The sequence below is a fragment of the Gracilinanus agilis genome, chromosome 4 (genome assembly GCF_016433145.1).
Source record: "Gracilinanus agilis isolate LMUSP501 chromosome 4, AgileGrace, whole genome shotgun sequence".
Taxonomy (NCBI): Eukaryota; Metazoa; Chordata; class Mammalia; order Didelphimorphia; family Didelphidae; genus Gracilinanus; species Gracilinanus agilis.
The window spans coordinates 359,841,064-359,860,020 of record NC_058133.1 but is presented as its reverse complement, the minus strand read 5'-3'; the positions used below and the strand labels follow the sequence as shown (position 1 = coordinate 359,860,020).

Here is an 18,957-nt window from a genome sequence, read left to right as displayed (position 1 = left end):
TTAAAAATACCCAGAGGAGGCAAAGCCAAGATAGTAGTATGAGAAGAAGCTGTACAGTTTAGCTCCCCACTTACCCTTCTCAACAACAATCTAGAAAATGTACCAGACTGAATTCTGGAAAGTTGGAAAACCAGAAAAAAAAGTTGAAATGAGTCATTTTTCCAGCCAGAGACAGCTTAAGGAGACAGAAAATCCTTTAAAAACTAGAGACAGGGGCTATCCAGGAGTAGCTCAGAGCATTCCAGCCAGAAAGAGGACCAAGATGAAACATAAGGGCAGAACCCCCAGGGCAGAAAGAGATACTATGGTATCCTTGAACTAGCACTGAGTGCAGGAAAGGGTGCAATCTGATAGCTCTGTCATCTACTTTCTGGATCACAATTCCAGGTCACATATATAAGGCAGAGAGGAGGAAAGGAAGAAGTAAAATGGAGTAAATTATCTCACATCAAAGAGGCCCAAAAGAACTTTTATAATCACAAGGAAAATGGGGAAATGTGGAGGTGAGAAGCATTTAAATTAGTTCTCACTAGAACTGGCTCAGAGAGGTTTGAAGCAATCAAAGCTATATATGGTAATATTTTTTTTAAACCCTTAACTTCTGTGTATTGACTTATAGGTGGAAGATTGGTAAGGGTAGGCAATGGGGGTCAAGTGACTTGCCCAGGGTCACACAGCTGGGAAGTGTCTGAGGCCGGATTTGAACCTAGGACCTCCTGTCTCTAGGCCTGGCTCTCAATCCACTGAGCTACCCAGCTGCCCCCCTATAGTAATATTTTTTAAATGCCCTATATAGTAATATTTTTAAATGCCCTATATATCACTATTGATTAGAGAAATGCAAGTAAAAATAACTCAGAAGTATCATCCCACACCCATTAGATTGACTAATATGATAGAAAAAGGAAATGACAAATATTGGAGAGGATGTGGGAAAATTGAGACACTAATGTGTTATTGGTGGAGCTTTGAACTGATTCAACCATTCTGGAGAACAGGTTGGAACTATTCCCAAATGGATATAAAATTATAGGTAGCTTTTGACCCAGAAATTCTACTAGGTCTGTATTCCAAAGGGATAAAGAACAAAAAAGAAAAGGATCTATTACTGACATTATTGTAAAGCTAATTAACTTTGAAAGACTCAGTAACATTAATCAATACAATGACTGATCATAATTCTTAGTGAACTCATAGTGAAACATACTACCACCTCCAGATAGAGAGTTGATGAACTCAAGTGTATTTTGAAGCCTATTTCTTTCTTTCTTTCTTTCCTTCCTTCTTTCCTTCTTTCTTCTCCCAGTGCATTCTTCTCTTACCCCCTAATTTTATTTTTTTAGATATCATCCCATCATATTCAACTCACATCTATGCCCTCTATATCCCTTCTAACTGCCCTATAAAAATCCTGTATGGATAAAGTACATACAGGAATGTAAAAAGGTTAACTTCATTAAACTCCTTATGATTTCTCTTTACTTTTTTTTGTTTTGTTTCCCTTGAGTCATATTTGAAAGCCAAATTTCACTACTAAGCTCTAGTCTTTTCATCAGGAAATGCTTGCAAGTCTTCTCTTTCATTGAATAGCCATTTTCCCCCATAAAGAATCATATTCAGTTTTGCTGAGCAGGTGATTCTCAAATGTGATGTTAGCTTCTTTGCTCTCCAGAATATCATATTCAAAGCACTCTGATCTTTTAATGTAGAAGCTTCTAAATCTTGTGTTATCTGGACTGTGATTCCATGATATTTGAATTGTTTCTTTCTGGCTGGTTGCAATATATTTTCCTTGACCTGGAAACTCTAAAATTTCACAATAGTAATCCTGGGGATTTTCATTTAGGTATCTTTTTCAGGAAGTGATTGGTGGATTCTTTCCATATCTATTTTACTCTCTGCTTCCAGAATATCAGAAAAGTTTTCCCTGATAATTTCTTGAAAGATGATCTATGGTTTATTTTTTAAACAGGTAATCCAATAAGTCTTAAATTATCTCTCCTCAATCTATTTTCCAAGTCAGTTGTTTTTCTTTTTCAAATCCTTACTTTCTGTGTTAGTATCAGTTCTAAGATGGAAGAGCAGCAAGGGGTAGGCAATTGCCCAAGTCACACAGTTAGGGAAGTATCTGAGGCCAGATTTAAACCCAATTCCCTCTGAATCCAAGCCTGGTGCACTATGTCCCACTGTTGTTTTTCCAAGGCAATATTTGATATTTCCTATTTCTTCATTCTTTTGATTTTCCTTTGTTGCTTCTAGATGTCTCATATAATCATTAGTTTCCTCATGCCAAATTCTATTTTTAAAGGAGCTTTTTCTCTTTAGTGAATTTTTGCATATCTTTTTCCATATGGCCAATTCCATTTTTTAAGGAGTTCTTTTATTCAGTGGATTTTATGTCTCATTTTACAATTTGGCCTATTCTGATTTCTAAGGTGTTATTTTCTTTTTTTTTTGTGGTACCTCCTTTACCAAGCTCTTCAGTAATTTTTCATTAGTTTCTTTTTATATCACTATCATTTCTTTTCCCAATTTTCCCCTACCTCTCATTTAATTTTTAAAATTCTTTTTGAGCTCTTCTAGAAATCTTTTTTTGGCTTACGATCGAATCATAATTTTTAAAGCCTTAGATAAAGCTGTTGACTAAGTCGTCTTCTGAGTTTGTAGATCTTCCCTCTCAGCATAGTAATTTTCATGGTTATTGTCGTCGTCGTCGTCGTCGTCGTCGTCGTCGTCGTCGTCGTCGTCTTCTTCTTCTTCTTCTTCTTCTTCTTCTTCTTCTTCTTCTTCTTCTTCTTCTTCTTCTTCTTCTTCTTCTTCTTCTTCTTCTTCTTCTCCTTCTNTCTCCTTCTCCTTCTCCTTCTCCTTCTCCTTCTCCTTCTCCTTCTCCTTCTCCTTCTCCTTCTCCTTCTCCTTCTCCTTCTCCTTCTCCTTCTCCTTCTCCTTCTCCTTCTCCTTCTCCTTCTCCTTCTCCTTCTCCTTCTCCTTCTCCTTCTCCTTCTCCTTCTCCTTCTCCTTCTCCTTCTCCTTCTCCTTCTCCTGTAGTTGTGCTCATATAATTCTTACCTTCTTAATGGGCAGGAAAGCACAAGAAGGGTGGAAGAAAATTCAGAATTTAAAATAAAATTAAATTTTTAAAAATGAATAAAAATAAAAATTTCAAGAAAGCTGCCATCTTTAGTATTATTAGAAGTTTTCCAAAAGCAGCTCCTTCCACCAATAAAATTGCAGATCCATTTAAAAATTAAAATGCTTACATAGGAATAATGACTGGATCTGCAATTTCATTAATATAGAGAACATCAAGATGATGAATTGCCCTCTATCAGTGTAAATACCTTCTCTGCAATTTAGAGTCTTAGAGAGTTGCCTAGAGGACTCAGAGGTTAAATGACTTGTTCAGGGTCACACAAAAAGTATTTGTTAGAGAAGAGACATGAATTCAGATTTTCATGTCTCTACAGCCAGCTCTCCATCCCCTACACCAGGCCAATACTTAATTAAACATGTTTTATATCTCTGTCATGATAACTTATTATCTTCCTAATAATGACTCATATACTCTGCAAATGTTATTTAATGTAGTAGAAAATAGGCATTTCCTATCCTTTAACTGTAAGAATAATTTTAAAAAACCATCTTCAACGACTCAGCAACATAGCCATCTCTTAAACTACTTTCTTTTTACAGGGTGCAGCAACTTCTCTGATTAAAGCCATGAATGAAGTAGGCTGCTTAAAGCCCAAGTTTCCCTTCCAAAGTGTAAAGAGATCTGCTTTACTCTACGTAGCATTTCATCTAAAAGGTAAGCAATGGTGTTGAAGCTTATAAGGAAATAAATCCCCCAACCTTAATATGTAGTGGGGTATATAAGATGCCTAGAAGTGTAAAGTTTTAGAGATGGCCATCTAATCCAATTTCTCCTTGATAAAGCATTCTCCCCACACACTCCCCATAACATCCCCAGTAAGCAGTGGTCCAGTGACTATTGAGTTGTTTTCAGTCACACAACTAAAAATGACTCCAGATCCAGAACTCTATCCACTATGCCAGCAGGCTCAGCTTGAAGATCCTAAAAAAAGAGGAACTCCCTGCTTCCTATAGCAGCCCATGCCACTTGGAGATTCTTAAATTATTTCTCAAGCCTAAATTTACCGTTTTTGCTGTTTCCACCTATTGCTTCTAGTTCTGGTTTTGGACCTTCTGGGAGCAAAAAGATTAAAACTCCTTCCATATAATAGACCTTCATATTTATGAAGACAGTTGTCATGCACATAAAACTAGCAAGGTAAAAATCTGGAACAGGAACCTGGATTTTCTGATTTGATGGCCATGGATTTTTAAATTGTACTTACTATCTTTTGCAATTATCTGAGACAGCTAGGTGGCCCAGGGGATAGAACACTGGGTCTAGGATGAGGAAGACCTAAATTCAAATCCAACCTTAAACACTTACCAGCTATATGACCCTGGTCAAGTCATTTAACCTCTGTTTACCTTAGTTTTCTTAACTATAAAATAAAGAAGAATAATAGCAATGCCCCACTAACAGGATTGTTGTGAGGATCCAATGAGGTAATATTTGTAAAAAGTGCTTAGCACAGTACCAGGCACATAGTAAGCACTCTAGAAATGTTTATTCCCTCCCTCTTTCCTTCTCTCCCTCAACTTTTATATAAAATCAGTAACCAAATCTTATTCTACTTTCAATTTTGTGGTCCACTAAAATCCTCAGATCTTTTTTTAGACAAACTTCTCTCTAATCATGCTTCCCCATCTTGTACTTTTAACGTTGATTTCTTAAATCCAAGCATAAGACATTATGTTTATCCCCATTAAATATCATCTTGTTAGGTTTAGCCCAGTGTTCCATACAGCCTGTCAATAAATAGCATTTGGGCTTCTAACCTTGTCATTAAATCAGAGCCACTTATTCCAGCAATTGGAATAAGGGCTGAGTTTTAAAAATTTTACTAATGATTAGTTGATCACTTTCTCTTGTCCATTTCAGTTCCTTATTTGGCAGTAAGTTCCCCCAAATGAGTAATTATTTGGCAACCCTATGTCTAAAATAGAGAGAGAGAAAGGAAACCTACACATAAGGCTTACTTGTCCAAAAGAGATTTACTATTTATTTTTATATATATTTATACACATCTGGAGATGGAAGGGGTGGGATGTTTATAAGCCTCTGATTCTGCATCTAGATTGACACAATTGACACACCAGTTTGATGTGGTATGGTAGCTGCAAAATTGGCTTCCCAAATTTCCCATTTTATTTTTTAAAATAAGAAAACCCCCATTTCTGCTGTGTTCCATAGCTGCACCTTCCTTTTCAGAGGTTCTAGGATGGCAATTGGTAGGAAATAAATTATTTTCTTCTTCTACTTCCAGTTCTATGCTTTGTGGTCTTTAAGTATAGACCCTGGTTGAACAGGATGAAAGTAAAGTATTTGGGAATATCTCCTAATTTACCCAAGGTTAGCTAACAATAGGGATTTAGAGGATCTTATCTATGATACAAGGTGCTATTGGGCCATTAGGGTTCAAAGGAACCCTTTATGAAGTTATCACTGGGAGAAAGATCTTTTTTGCTGATTTTAGGGATAAAAAAGAACAAACAAGAAAAAATCAACACAAGCTACAAGCCAATGGATAGAAGCATCAATCTTCCTATTTTACAGCCTCTGACTATACTTGGGTTGTTCTTCTAGATTTTCCCCCTAGGTATTTTACATATAAGTACTAACTCAGATTCCATTGGAGATAAGAAATAAACCATCAATACCCATTGCTAACAAATTATCAACATGACTATGTCTAAAAATAAGTATTTATAGTTATCTCTAGCAAGCAATATTGATTCATTTACATTCCCAAGAATTAGAAGAATAGCACTTACAATTACAAAATTCTGAGAAGCAAAACCATATATACAATAAGAAGGGAGCATGTTGCTACAGAGACTGAACATCATGAAAAGCACTGGAGTGTAGTTTTAGTTTTGTTCACTCTACCACAGTCACTTTATTAGCTTTCCTCCTCCCTTGGTGCCATTAGTAAATATGATAAGGATGTCATCTCTGCCTGCTCATGAAGGTGACTTTTTTTCTTTAGCAATGTTTTATTTTTCCCAATTACATGTGAAAAACAATTTTTGGCATTGCTTTTCTAATATTTTGAGTTCCAAATTCTCTCCCTCCTTCCCTCCCAAGAGGGTAAACAATTTGATATTAGTTATGCATGTGCTATCATACAAAATATATTTCTGTTTTCATCATATTGTGAGAAAAGAACCCATGAAAAGAACCCATGAAGGTAATAAAGTGAAGAAAAAAATTCAATCTGAATTCAAACCCCCATCAGCTCCTTCTCTGAAGGTAGATAGCATTTTTCATCATGAATGAAGAATTTTAGTTCAATAAATCCTGCCTATACTTCCTGTACCTTTTGAAATATTTTCTCCTAAGACCTAGATTGCATGTTAAACTGTACCTAGCCTTCTTCTCCTTCTCTATCACAAATTCTAAGAGGGGAAGGAGTCACTTCCCCTAAGGGTTTGTATAATTTCCACCCCAACAACCACTTCTTCTCTGTATGGTGAGAATCAAATCCAAAATAGAAATTCCCGTTATTGGTTCCTCCAACTTTTTTTTTAAACCCTTACCTTCCATCTTGGAGTCAATTCTCTGTATTGGTTCCAAGGCAGGAGAGTGGTAAGGATACGCAATGGGGGTCAAGTGACTTGCCCTGGGTCATACAGCTGGGAAGTGTCTGAGGCCAGATTTGAACCCAGGACCTCCCATCTCTGGGTCTGACTCTCAATCCACTGAGCTACCCAGCTGCCCCTAAAGAAAATTTTTCTTAAACCCATGCCTTCCATCTTAGAATCAATACTGTATATTGGTTCCAAGGCAGAAGAGTAGTAAGGGCAAGGCAATGGGAGTTAAGTGACTTGCCCAGGGTCACCCAACTAGGAAGTGTCTGAGGTCATATTTGAACCCAGGACCTCCCATCTCTGGGTCTGACTCTCAATCCACTGAGCCACCCAGCTGCCCCTCCTCCAACTTTTGAAGGATGAAATCATCCTGAAGGCAAATTTTAAATGGCAAGCTGTTTCTCTTTGGGTGCTTTCTGAAAGTCTCAATAGTAATTCTTCCTAAGTGAGAATATCTTCCTACATAGTATCTAACTTAATGTATCCACTAAGCTATATACGTAGGTAGTTTTCTCCTTCCCCTGTCCTTTTTAATCTAAAGCAATTTTAGTTAGATTTGAAAATATGAAACAAATGTTTTCTTAATGGCATTTAGTAGGTCTTCTCTATCCCTAGCTACTATGTATCATTCATGTTTTAAACTATGGTTCAAATATCCAAATTCTATTTTCAAATACCATATCATTAACCAGATATTCCCCAACCAAGTCAGCTTTTCTTTCCTCCATCCCTTGTCTTTAGTGAATAATAGTGATGAAAATAATACCCATGTCCTCTCAGGGTCTTTAATTTCTTACACTGCACCAATTCCTTGGTACTTTCTAGGTTCTTTTGATGGTATCAATTGTTTTTCCATTTGAATCACCAAAAGTAGAGTAGCAATCATCCTTTTAGACAAATCTTGGAAAGTTATTATTATGCCTTGAATACATGCCATAGAAAGACTACAAACTTCTTTACCATTGTTATCAAGTCAACAAATAGTTGCCTCAACAGGAGAAATGCCTAATCACTTTTTTGTTTTGTTTGGGGAAGAGTCATTATAGAAGTATCATGATTGGTGAGGGAGGGGAAGGGAGGAATAAACATTTATATAGCATCAGGCTTTGTGCTAAGTACTTTTTACAATATTGCATTTGATCTTTACAACAATCCATTGAGATGGTGGGTGCTATTGTTATCCCCGTTTTTACAGTTGAAGAAACTGAGGCAAACAGAAGTTAAGGCACTTGTTTAAGGTTACAAAGTTTCTGAAGCCATATTCAAGCTCAGGCCTTCCTGACTCCAAACTCAGAACTTGATCCTGGGCTACCAGCTGCCTCTGTGGACCAGATCAACCTCATCTGATGAACCAGAAAGAGAAAAATATTCTTTAGAGAAAGAACCATTGACCTAAAGTCAGGAGAGTTTGTAGAACTGGAAAGTTACTTTAACTCTCTGCACCTCAATTTCTCATTTAAAACACAGAGATAATACTACAGTACAATCAAATTCACAAAGTATCATGAATTAAGCAAATGAGATAATATGCATGGTGTCTTTGCAAACCATAAAACACTGCATAAATATCAGCTATCATTATTGTTATTATTAGAAGGCAGATTTAGTTTAAACCACTATCATAAGTATTGCTGATTTTTTATCTAATAAGGAAAACTATAATATATAGTCAACTCTCAATTTTTCATGCAAATGGGGATGGAGGAAAGGGCCCCCAGGACTTTGATAATCTAAAAAATAGTGGAAATCTAAGGATTGTTTGTATTTGAAATGAATTATATATCCTCACATCTCAAACATGAAGTTCTCTCTTCTCTTCAGTCTCTTACGTCATCAGCTTCTCAGAAGAGACTTATGGTTTTGTTTACTTCCTTACAGCATTTAATCCTAAAGGTTCTGAATATTCACGGAAAAAATATAAGAAGAAGCTGGAGCAATTCATAGAAAGATGTGAACTCATCAGCTACTTGGGTTCCAAGATGACCAGAAAATACAAGGAACCTCAATTTAGAGCCATTGACTTTGATCATAAATTACAGACCTTTTTTTCTCTTAAAAACGTGAACCCTGTCACTGGTTAATTTAGTGACAAATGGTTAGATTATCCACCTATGGAAAAATCTCCAGTCTGGGAAAGGAAAAAAAATCAAAAGTTACTACACTCTCTGTTCTCAATTTTTCAAGTTTCCTTCTGGATGGCCTGATAGAATATTCTGACATAACATCTGTCAGGTGCCTCTGTCCATCAGAAAGGAATATCTTTCTAAGTATAGGATTTTAATCAAAGGAAACATCTCTTTTTAGCAGACTTTTGGTTTTTTAACAAAAAAATAGTCATATAATCTTGTTTGCCAAGATATGCTTTAGAATGCTATTAAAAGTAACCATGTTTCTTTGCTTTGTTAGTTTTTGTTCTTTAAAGTAGGTTAACTAAGAAACTAAATAGCCTTTTTGATCATTAGAAAAAGATACTCATTAAATATGTTGGACAACTGCAAACATAAAAATAATATAGATGCAAAATAGGCATGTTAGATGTATTCTCAATCTATGTGATTGTTTTGTAATCAGAATGAACATAATGTTATCAAAAACTTTCCCTAACTTAACCTGCATGCGAGTAAATGTGGGTTGCTGTTGTTTTATAATATATTTGACTGCCTATTTTCTTATTTCTGATGTGTATATATATGTATATGCATATATATATATATATATATATATATATATATATATATATATTTAAACCCTTACCTTCTGTCTTAGAATCAATACTGATTCTAAGGCAAAAGAATGGTAAGAGCTAGGCAATGGGGGTTAACTGACTTGCCCAGGGTCACACAGCTATGAAGTGTCTGAGGTCAGATTTGAACCCAGGACCTCCCATCTCTAGGCCTGGCTCTCAATCCACTGAGTGACGCAGCTGTCCCATGATGTATATTTTAAAGCACATTTTATGTAATGTTAATAATTAAAAGTTGACACAAAGTTTGTACCTTGGGGCAGTTAGGTAGTACATTAGATAAAGAGTGCCAGGCCTGGAGTCAGGAAGACTTGAGTGCAAATGTGGCCTCAGATACTTCCTAGCTGTGACCCTGAGCAAGTTACTTAACTTAACCCTGTTTGCTTAGCCCTTACTCTTCTGTCTTAGAGTTGTTACTAAGATTGAAATAACAAGGTGGGTTTGGGGGATGGGATAGATGTTTATTTAGGCCAGTGATAGAAGAGTACCCTGGTTTGGGGAAGGCCACCCAAGCCCAGTGCAGGCAAAGCCAGACACTGAGATGAGACACACACACAGAACCCTAAGTTATAGGAAAACAGTTGTTTAATAAAAAGGGGCAGGTTAGGAAGAATTTGGATATAACTAAATCTAATAATAATAACTACCTATACCTCCCCAAATATAAAAATCTCTTCAGAGATTGCTTCTGAGAATTTCCCTACTCTGTTCCTATACTATCTATATAATTCCGATACTATACTATACTAAGCTACCACTAAATCCCTTTGGATGATCTAAGGAAATGGTATGTGTAAAAGTCTGACAAGGCCTAAAGATGACCCAAGATCCAAGGATCTTAGGACAGGTCTTACGCTAAGCTGTCAGTTGTCACCAGATCAGCACAGGAACAGCACAGATGTCAAAACAGCCCCCAGGGAAGCAGGATAATCTAAGCAGTAGGAAGAATGGGAAGATCAGGCAGTAAATAACCATAGAGAAATAGCTAATCTTCTCTGGTCCACCCAGAGGGAAGAGAACTACTCCCTAGGCCCTACTGTCTTACTCCAACAGCACTTCTCAGGATTCCAGAACCTTGGCCTTTGCTGTCCATCTGCATGAAGACTTACACATCCTAATTTAGCTTTTCCTATAATAGTTCCCCCCCCCTTTGCACAAAGCCAAAATAGTGTTGAAAACACTATTTTGGCATTTTTGCACCAACAAACTTATATCCTACCTAAACTAAAATCTTTCCCAAAATAATAAACAGTCCACACTCACTTACTTTACCCTATCTAATACTACCTTACTCTAGGGCAGTGGTTCCCAAACTTTTTTGGCCTAGCATCCCCTTTCCAGAAAAAATATTACTTAGTGCCCCCTGTCACATACTATCACCACCCCCTTACAGTTATTCACTGCACCCAAATGCACCTGTGGCCATCACCACGAACCCCCCAATCACCAGGGGGCAGTGGCGCCCACTTTGGGAATCACTGCTCTAGGGATTTAACAAAGGAAAGGAAAAGGGAAAAATTACACATTGAAGAGTTACAAAGTTCAAAATACAAAGCAAACATATGCAAAAACAAAATAAGCAAAAAACATCAAAATAGAGATACTAATACAAAACTTCCTGTAAAACATTAAAATCATAAAAATACTACTCTTATAAACTAATATAGAAAAATTCTATTACTATTGTAATGCATAAATAGAAAACTTTTAAAAATTTGATAAAGTACAATAAACACAACATTGCATAAGCTTTTACAAAAAAAATTAAACCAATCCATCAAACTTACTTATGCAAAATACATTGAAAAGTAGATGAAAATTCAACACAATCTTATTCTAAATTAAAACTTTATTCTTATTTCACAAAACTAAACTTTTACACAGAACTATATATATTATATATATAACTACATACATAATTTTACATATATGCACACCATACATACAATATATACATGCATGGTATATATATATACATACCCAACGTTTACATACATGTTCCATATATACATGTATGTGAATATGTGTATGTGTACATGTACGTATACATACAGTATAATCCAATTTTCAACCCTAACTATAATACACACTATTTACATGTATTTACATATCTCTTTACATATTTGTGTGATGTGTAATATGTAATGCATGTTGTTATGTATGTTACGATATATTTGTAATGTATTTCAGTACTCTACCTTAACTTATCAACCCTAAACTCTAATCTAACTACAACCCTATCTTAATGAAATCTCCTAAATATAACCCTATCTACCTATACTATTACTATTCTAAGCTATCTATAATCTAAACAGTATCCATTTACCTACATGGACACTCATATATAACTAAATCTTATACTAAGTAACTATTTATTGTTAGAAACTATTTTATAACTAATTATAACATTGTTAGTAACTAACTATTCATTGTTCACTACTTGAATCTATGTATCCCAACTATGTTTATGTTTTATGTATATGCTATGTTGTGTTACTATTTATGCTATGCTATGTTATGTTATGTTATGTTATATTACTTTTGCATGCAATATACCTACAAAAACTTCAGATTTTCCATCTTCTTATCTTGTTTGAAGAACTCTCTTCTACTCCAAAATCCATGACAGTAATATATACTATTGAATGTATTATGAAAATATGCTATGTTGCTATATTACATTACCTAAATTGATAGAAACATTAGTCCTTCAATCACTTGATCCTCTTCATTGAAAATTTCCTTTAAAATCTTTATCTGCTTATTAGCTACAAGTCCTTCAGTCTCTGCACAATGTCCTTCAATGTCTCTGTCAACTGGTCTAAAAAACTTGCTGGTGTCTCATCAATATTCTGTTATACTTTCTCAAACCTTGACCATGTATCTGGTCATCTAGAGTTTCTATCACCTTAATGATGGATTCCCTTGCCTGTTTTACATTTCTGTAATTTGGCACTGAATTTAAATCTAACTCCTCATAGTTTTCAGGCCATGGTGTCAAAGGAGGATTATTTCCTGTCTGTTCTATGAACTGTTGCCTCTCTCTTTCTGTAAGTAATTCTTCCTTAATCAAGAAGAAATCTGCATAGTCAGGATTGTAGATTCTTACAGCTCTCTGGAACTGTCCAATCACCTTATTTGGTTCATAAAAAAATCTTGGTGTTCTACACTTAATTGCATCTAACTCCACCACAGAGAACTGCTTGTGAGACTTCAGATGCAACACCCCATATTCTGTTGAAATGAAAGGTATATCTCTTAAAGGAAGCAAGGAAGCAGGATTTTTGTCAAGTGCCTCTGTTTTCCTTTCCAGTCTATTGGGAGTTTTAGGTTTTTACATCTTTCCCTCTGCATTTTTAACCCAAGCATACCAACATTCTTACAATCAAAACCAATATTTTTACCATTACCATTATTATTATTCACCAGATTTTCATTAAAACATTTCCCCATCATTTCTAACTTTGCTTGCGTTAACACCATCATTTGTTTCATCTCCAAATCTCTGAATATTACCATACTCTTGATTTTACCTAGAATTACAATAACAATCCATCTGTACTTGTATACAATAGCAAAACCCATGAACAGAACCAGTAGATAAGAGCAAACATGCTGCATTGTTAATTTCATAAATGGGTTTAACACTTCACAATCCAACAATACAAAGCATAAGGCAGGAATTACACTTATAAATAAATGAGGTATAAACATTAGACCAGCATATAGTGTTTCCATTATTCCCTATAACATGATGAAAGTCATACAGGAATAATGAGGAAATAAAATAGTATAGAAAATTGGTTGGGTAAAATTAGCTGCCACTTTGGGAAAAAAAAACAAAAACAAAAACAAAACCTCAACCAAAGATTTTACTTAGTTTCGGCACTCTAGGTAGTGGACAGAAGTGATACCCTTTAACAGACAGGTGTCAATCAGGCTGACTGATGAACTTCAGCACTTGGACAGCTGCCTCTCCAGCACCAAAATGTTCTCTTGACAGACAGTTCTCTAAGTTCTATCAGGCTTTCAGTTCCTCCTCCCAACTGTCTATGAGACTCACTGTCACTTAAGCTTGAAAAGCAAGGATTTTTAGCCTTACCCAAAACTAATTAAGGTCCAAACCCTCTGGCTTTGCCAACTGAAATAACTAGGTGGGTTTGGGGGATGGGATAGAAGATATTTATTTAGGCCAGTAACAGAAGAGTACCCTGGTTTTGGAAAGGCCACCCAAGCCCAGTGCAGGCAAAGCCCGACACTGAGATGAGACACACAGAGAACCCTAAGTTATGGGAAAACAGTTGTTTAATAAAAAGAGACAGGTTAGGAGGAATTTGGAAATAACTAACTCTAATAATAATAACTACACATTTTAATTTAGCTTTTCCTATAACAAAATAGAAAGGTTTTTTTAATCATACCTTAATTTTTAAAAAAACTGATGAAATCTGAAGTATTAGTTCTTCATTTGTATGACTAAAGCAGGAAAAATCTAAAACCTGAAGAAATTAGGTTAAGGTTTAAAAAAAAAAAGACTACATACCTCAGATTCTGGTTGTTAAGACACAAGGCAAAACATTTAATGTATCTAGGCTTCAGTTTCCTCATTAGTAAGATGAGGGAAGTTGACTGAATTATCTTAGGGCATTCATCTCTATGATTCCAATAGTTTTAATAGCAATTAGAGACCTATGGCCAGAGTTAGACATAGGCCCCCAAAATAAAGGGCCTGCAGGCTGGTCAACACTCTTTCAAGAGAATAACAGAAGTGTCTGACTGCTGAATTCTGCCTACAACCCCAAGTTAGCTCTTTTCTTAATAACTAAAAGGTACCTATAGACTCATTTGCCTTCTGAACATACCACAAAGTCCAAACTGCAACCACTAAAATTCCTCAATTCTGATACTGGAAATATCAACTACAACAAGGATAATCTCTATATAGGGGACAATTAGAACAATTATCAACTTATCTTCAATAATCAAAGACTTTACTACCTATAGCAGAGTAACCAATTAAGCAATAAGCATTTATCAAAGATCTACTAAGTGCCAGGTGTAAGAATGCAGTTTGCAGGCCCAGAGCCCCGGCTGGAAACTCAAGCCTCAGATGGGAGATGGGAAGCTGGAAGATAGAACTCCAACTCCCCCTCCCTTTGGCAGTTTAGGACTCTGGGAGTTGATCTAACTGAAATGATTTTTGACCAGTAATGGCTGCTTTTCTGAAGCTTTCCAGGACTGAACTTGATATTAAAAGGGAATCACTTCACAGGAAATTGATGACTTTCGCTGTTTGAGGTTTATCCCCTAAACAAGAATGAGAAATTGGCTCAGGATGTCTTCAAAGCTGATTCCTATCTTTCAAGATCTCAGCTGTCCTAGAGGCTGGCAAGATGGAGGATGGCTTTGGTAATGTGTGTATTAGGCCAATATAGTTTATCTCAGGAGGTCTCCCACCAACTGCCTTAGTTAAAACAAGGATTTAATGATCTTGAAGGGAAAGGGTTGATAGGTAATAATAGGAAATAGGATAAGGCCAAATCTGTCTAAAGCTCCTAGTTGCTGACAGGATGACTTCTCTCCTAATGGGGCAGAAGCCCCACACCAGGATCTTGTTTCCCTTACTTCCTCACAAGCTAATCTAATTCCCTATATAAACTAAATACTAAAACAAGATGGTTTAAAGATGATCCTGATTGGAGATCTGAAGATATTGAAGTTCAGGATGAAATTGCTGCTAGTTGATTTTAGCAGTAATAAAATCAGGATCAGTGTGACAGTCTTATAATCAAAAAAAGCTGAATTCCACCAAGCTCTGCTGGTCAGAGTTATGCTAGGCCTCAGAAAGCAGTAGTGATAATAATTATCCCACTTCCCTCATCCAGCCAGCACCCTGTCCAAGGAAAGAGTGAAAGTCACTCAGCTTGGGGTGCTCCTTATATACCCACATTCTTAATTGCTCTTAACTGTCCCTCTCTTGGGGTTCTATGGGGTAATTCACCCCACTTAAGATTTTTCTAGCTACATAGAGGAGTCTTGCCAATCTGCTGCCATGACCCAAGATCCCAGTACAAAAGCTGAGAACTAGTCCATTCATTGATTCACTACAAAGCATCCATTTCTATCACCTCCCACACTTCTAAATGGGAATTGATCCCAGGCACAACCATCTGAAGCCCCTTGCATCACATAGGAACCTACTGCCATATGCCTCCTCAACCACACATGGAGTCTTGCCCATCCACAGGGATTCCAGGACTTTACCACTTCAACCATTCAGGCACAAACTGGGCACTCAACAATCCTCATTACCTCTTCCCACACAAATCGTGACCACTTGGGAAAACTAACAACCTTCACAGTTAATTTTGCACACATAGATTCCTGCAACATCAATTTGGATCCCTGATCAACCTGAAAGAGCACATGCCTTTCTCCTCGTCATTCACACTGGGCAGGCATCAATCACCAGTCACCAATAGCTCCTCTTTTATAATTGGCATTGGTCTTATCCTGATATCCAGGCTGGCAGTCCGGGGATTTGAGGCTTGGACCTCAGGGGACAGCCACAGATGCTGCCTATGTGTACCTCACCCTCTATCACTACCTTTTCTAAATCTTAAGGAAATTGGAAAAGGGGTAAGGATCTAGCACTCCAGCTACCCTAGTTTCTCTGCCTTACAGAAATGGCTGGATACAGAAACAGATTCTCTTCTGGAGAGAATGAGGTCTACATTTAGAAATCCATCAATTTGCCTGAGGATGTTTATATCATAGGGACACTGTGTGACTCATATATACCACATGCTGATCATATACCCACATGCATATTACCTGGCCATCCCCTGTTGATCATATGTACATTAATTACTCCAGCGTTTTTCTCTTGTACCTCTATTGGCAGAATCCTGAAGATAGTGCCGAGCTACATCTTTTTTTAACCCTTACCTTCATCTTAGAATTAATATTATGAATTGATTCCAAGGTAGAAGAAGTAGTAAGGACAACGCAATGAGGGTTAAGTGACTTATCAAGGGTCACACAGCTAGGAAGTATCTGAGGCTGGATTTGAACTCCAGGACTTTCCATCTCCAGCTTGGTTCTCCATCCACTGAGTCACCTACCTACCCTCCCCCAAGCTACATCTTAAAGAAAGGGACTTAGGACATCAATCTCCATCCCTTCTTATGGCATCATTTTTCTTTTCCTCTTTCCTGGCTTCTTCCCCTTTGCCAGCTAAGATTTTAAAGATTTTCCTCTCCTAAAAATCCTCCCTGATCCTGCTGCTTCCTCATCTTATTGTCCCAAATTCTCTCCTCATCTTGACTGGTATACTTTTAGGAAAATTAATCTGTGACTTCCACATTTGAAGCATTGGAAATTGTGATTAGATTAAGTCTACACTGCCCATCTTTAGATTTAATCACCAAAGGTTGAGAGCACCTCCAAATTCTGGGAGGTCCTAACCCATGTGTGCTAGAGTGAGTGATGAATCAGAATTGACTGACTGCCCCCTAGGCATTCTATAAGGAGCATCTGTTGTGAATGGACATGCAAATTAGGAGGGAGGTACAGGAAGTGATGTATAAGTGACCCCTTTAAAAGGAGAAGGTCCTCAGCTGGAAGCTTCTGGTGAAGAGTGCGGCTGATGAAGGAGCTCTTCTGGTCTGTGGAGGAGTGTTGGCTGGAATGCCTTGATGAGACTACTTTAAATATCTTCTTTTGAATTCCACGTGGTGAATTTAAAGACTGAATCTTCCTGAACTTCTCTTAAGAAACTTCTTTTAATAGACTTGGTGAATGAATTTTTGCTTCATTCACCTCCAGGCCTCTGGCCCTCTGACTCTCAGCTGAGGGTTAATTAGATCTACCTGGATTAATTAGAGGATCATATTAAATTACCTACTGGATTAGATTCTTATTTCTTTATTTCCTCTCTCTCTTCTTAATTGTAAATAAACTTCCATAAAAGTCAATTTTGACTTGAGATTATTCTTAATTGAGGATTGATAATAGTTCAATCCTCTGGCGACCATCTTTTAATATATTGAACCCAAAAAAACCCTTTTTCCCCCCTTACAAAATGAATAGATCCTTTACCATGCTATTAGGTCCTTTACCTTTTGGGCCACCATTTCTTAACTGACCAACAATAAATTGATCTACCTGAGCTTGTAATCTTTGCTCCTTTCAAATAAACCCACTAACAGCCTTTGTACTCTCATAATAATAACAATTTATATTTGTATCCTGCTGTAAAATTTACAAAGTACTTTCTTCCCTGTCACAATTGCCATAAAATAGAAGGTGCGGAGGAAACAAAATCCCACAAAGTTTATTGTTTGTTCACCATAAAAAAAAGTATCTGATTCAAGAGAACCAAATGCTACCTTAAAAGATTTTCTGCCACAAGAAGTTTCCCATGTATACATCAAAATCATCATTCAAGATTTCTAGAAAGATGTAGAACAGAAGTAATTTTGTTCAAAAGTCCTGATTAGAATGATCAAATGAAGCATACAACTGGTAAATGTATGCTTGCCAAAGGCATTCATCACTATCATGGAGGATATCTAGCCCAAAATCTAAGGAGGAGAATTCGCTATTGATGATGAAGTACTTTAGATAACATTATGCTGAATGCCTCAAGCTCTGGAATATTTAAGCTGAATTAAGATTCATAATCATTTAAAAGAATTTTGGCCAAACTATCTACACAGGGAAAAATTAAGTAAATGAAGAATATTAATACTATATGGTACAGGGGCAAAAAAAAAAATAGATCAAAGGTCTTGAGTTCAAATACCACCTTAGTACTATTTGCATGACTTTAGGCAAATCATAAAATTACTCTTTGCCTCAGTTTCCTTATCTGTAATATGGACTAGGTAGTCTCCAATTCTAGATCTATGAGCCTATTGTCCAGATTATGACATGCAGTTGAATGTATGACCCATAGAGTTTAGCTATTATTTGTCTCTTACACGCATCCTGAAAATAGAGGCCTAGAATTAAATAACACTGAAGTACATGGCACAGATTTGTGATCCAGGGAAACAGTTTGACAGGTGCAGCCCTTGCCTATAGGATGAATGTATGCCACAGTCCAATTGATGTGAAAAATGGGCATTGCTCTATTTACCAGACAGTTCCTTTCTATGACACATTTGGATTTGTTTCCTGGGTCCCTGTCCCTCATTCCTCATTCCTTATTGGACACCTTATAAAATATTATATATTTATGTAAAAGTACCCTATTTCAATGGTCTAGATCAGTGGTATCAAACTCAAATAGACATGGAACCACTAAACCATTAATTAGGATCTTTGTGAATCACATGCTGACTTAGAAAATCACAAATTGACATCTATATTTTATTGGGTTTTTATTTATTTCCTAATTACATTTTAATCTGATTCTGCACTCTGAAGGGTTATGGCTTTCACAATACATGCCTCTGGTTTACTCCATTGCCCTTAGATGGTGGGGCAGT

General features: G+C 36.6%; 1 protein-coding gene across 1 annotated transcript in view; it reads left to right on the top strand.

Annotated features, from left to right (window-relative positions):
• Window positions 1-8,801, top strand: part of AK9 (adenylate kinase 9) — a 170,258-nt gene extending 161,457 nt beyond the window's left edge. The window contains exons 37-38 of the mRNA XM_044675407.1: window positions 3,691-3,805; window positions 8,599-8,801. Of these exons, the coding sequence (XP_044531342.1) occupies window positions 3,691-3,805; window positions 8,599-8,801 (318 nt within the window). The remainder of the gene's footprint in view (window positions 1-3,690; window positions 3,806-8,598) is intronic.
• Window positions 8,802-18,957: the final 10,156 nt, after the last annotated feature.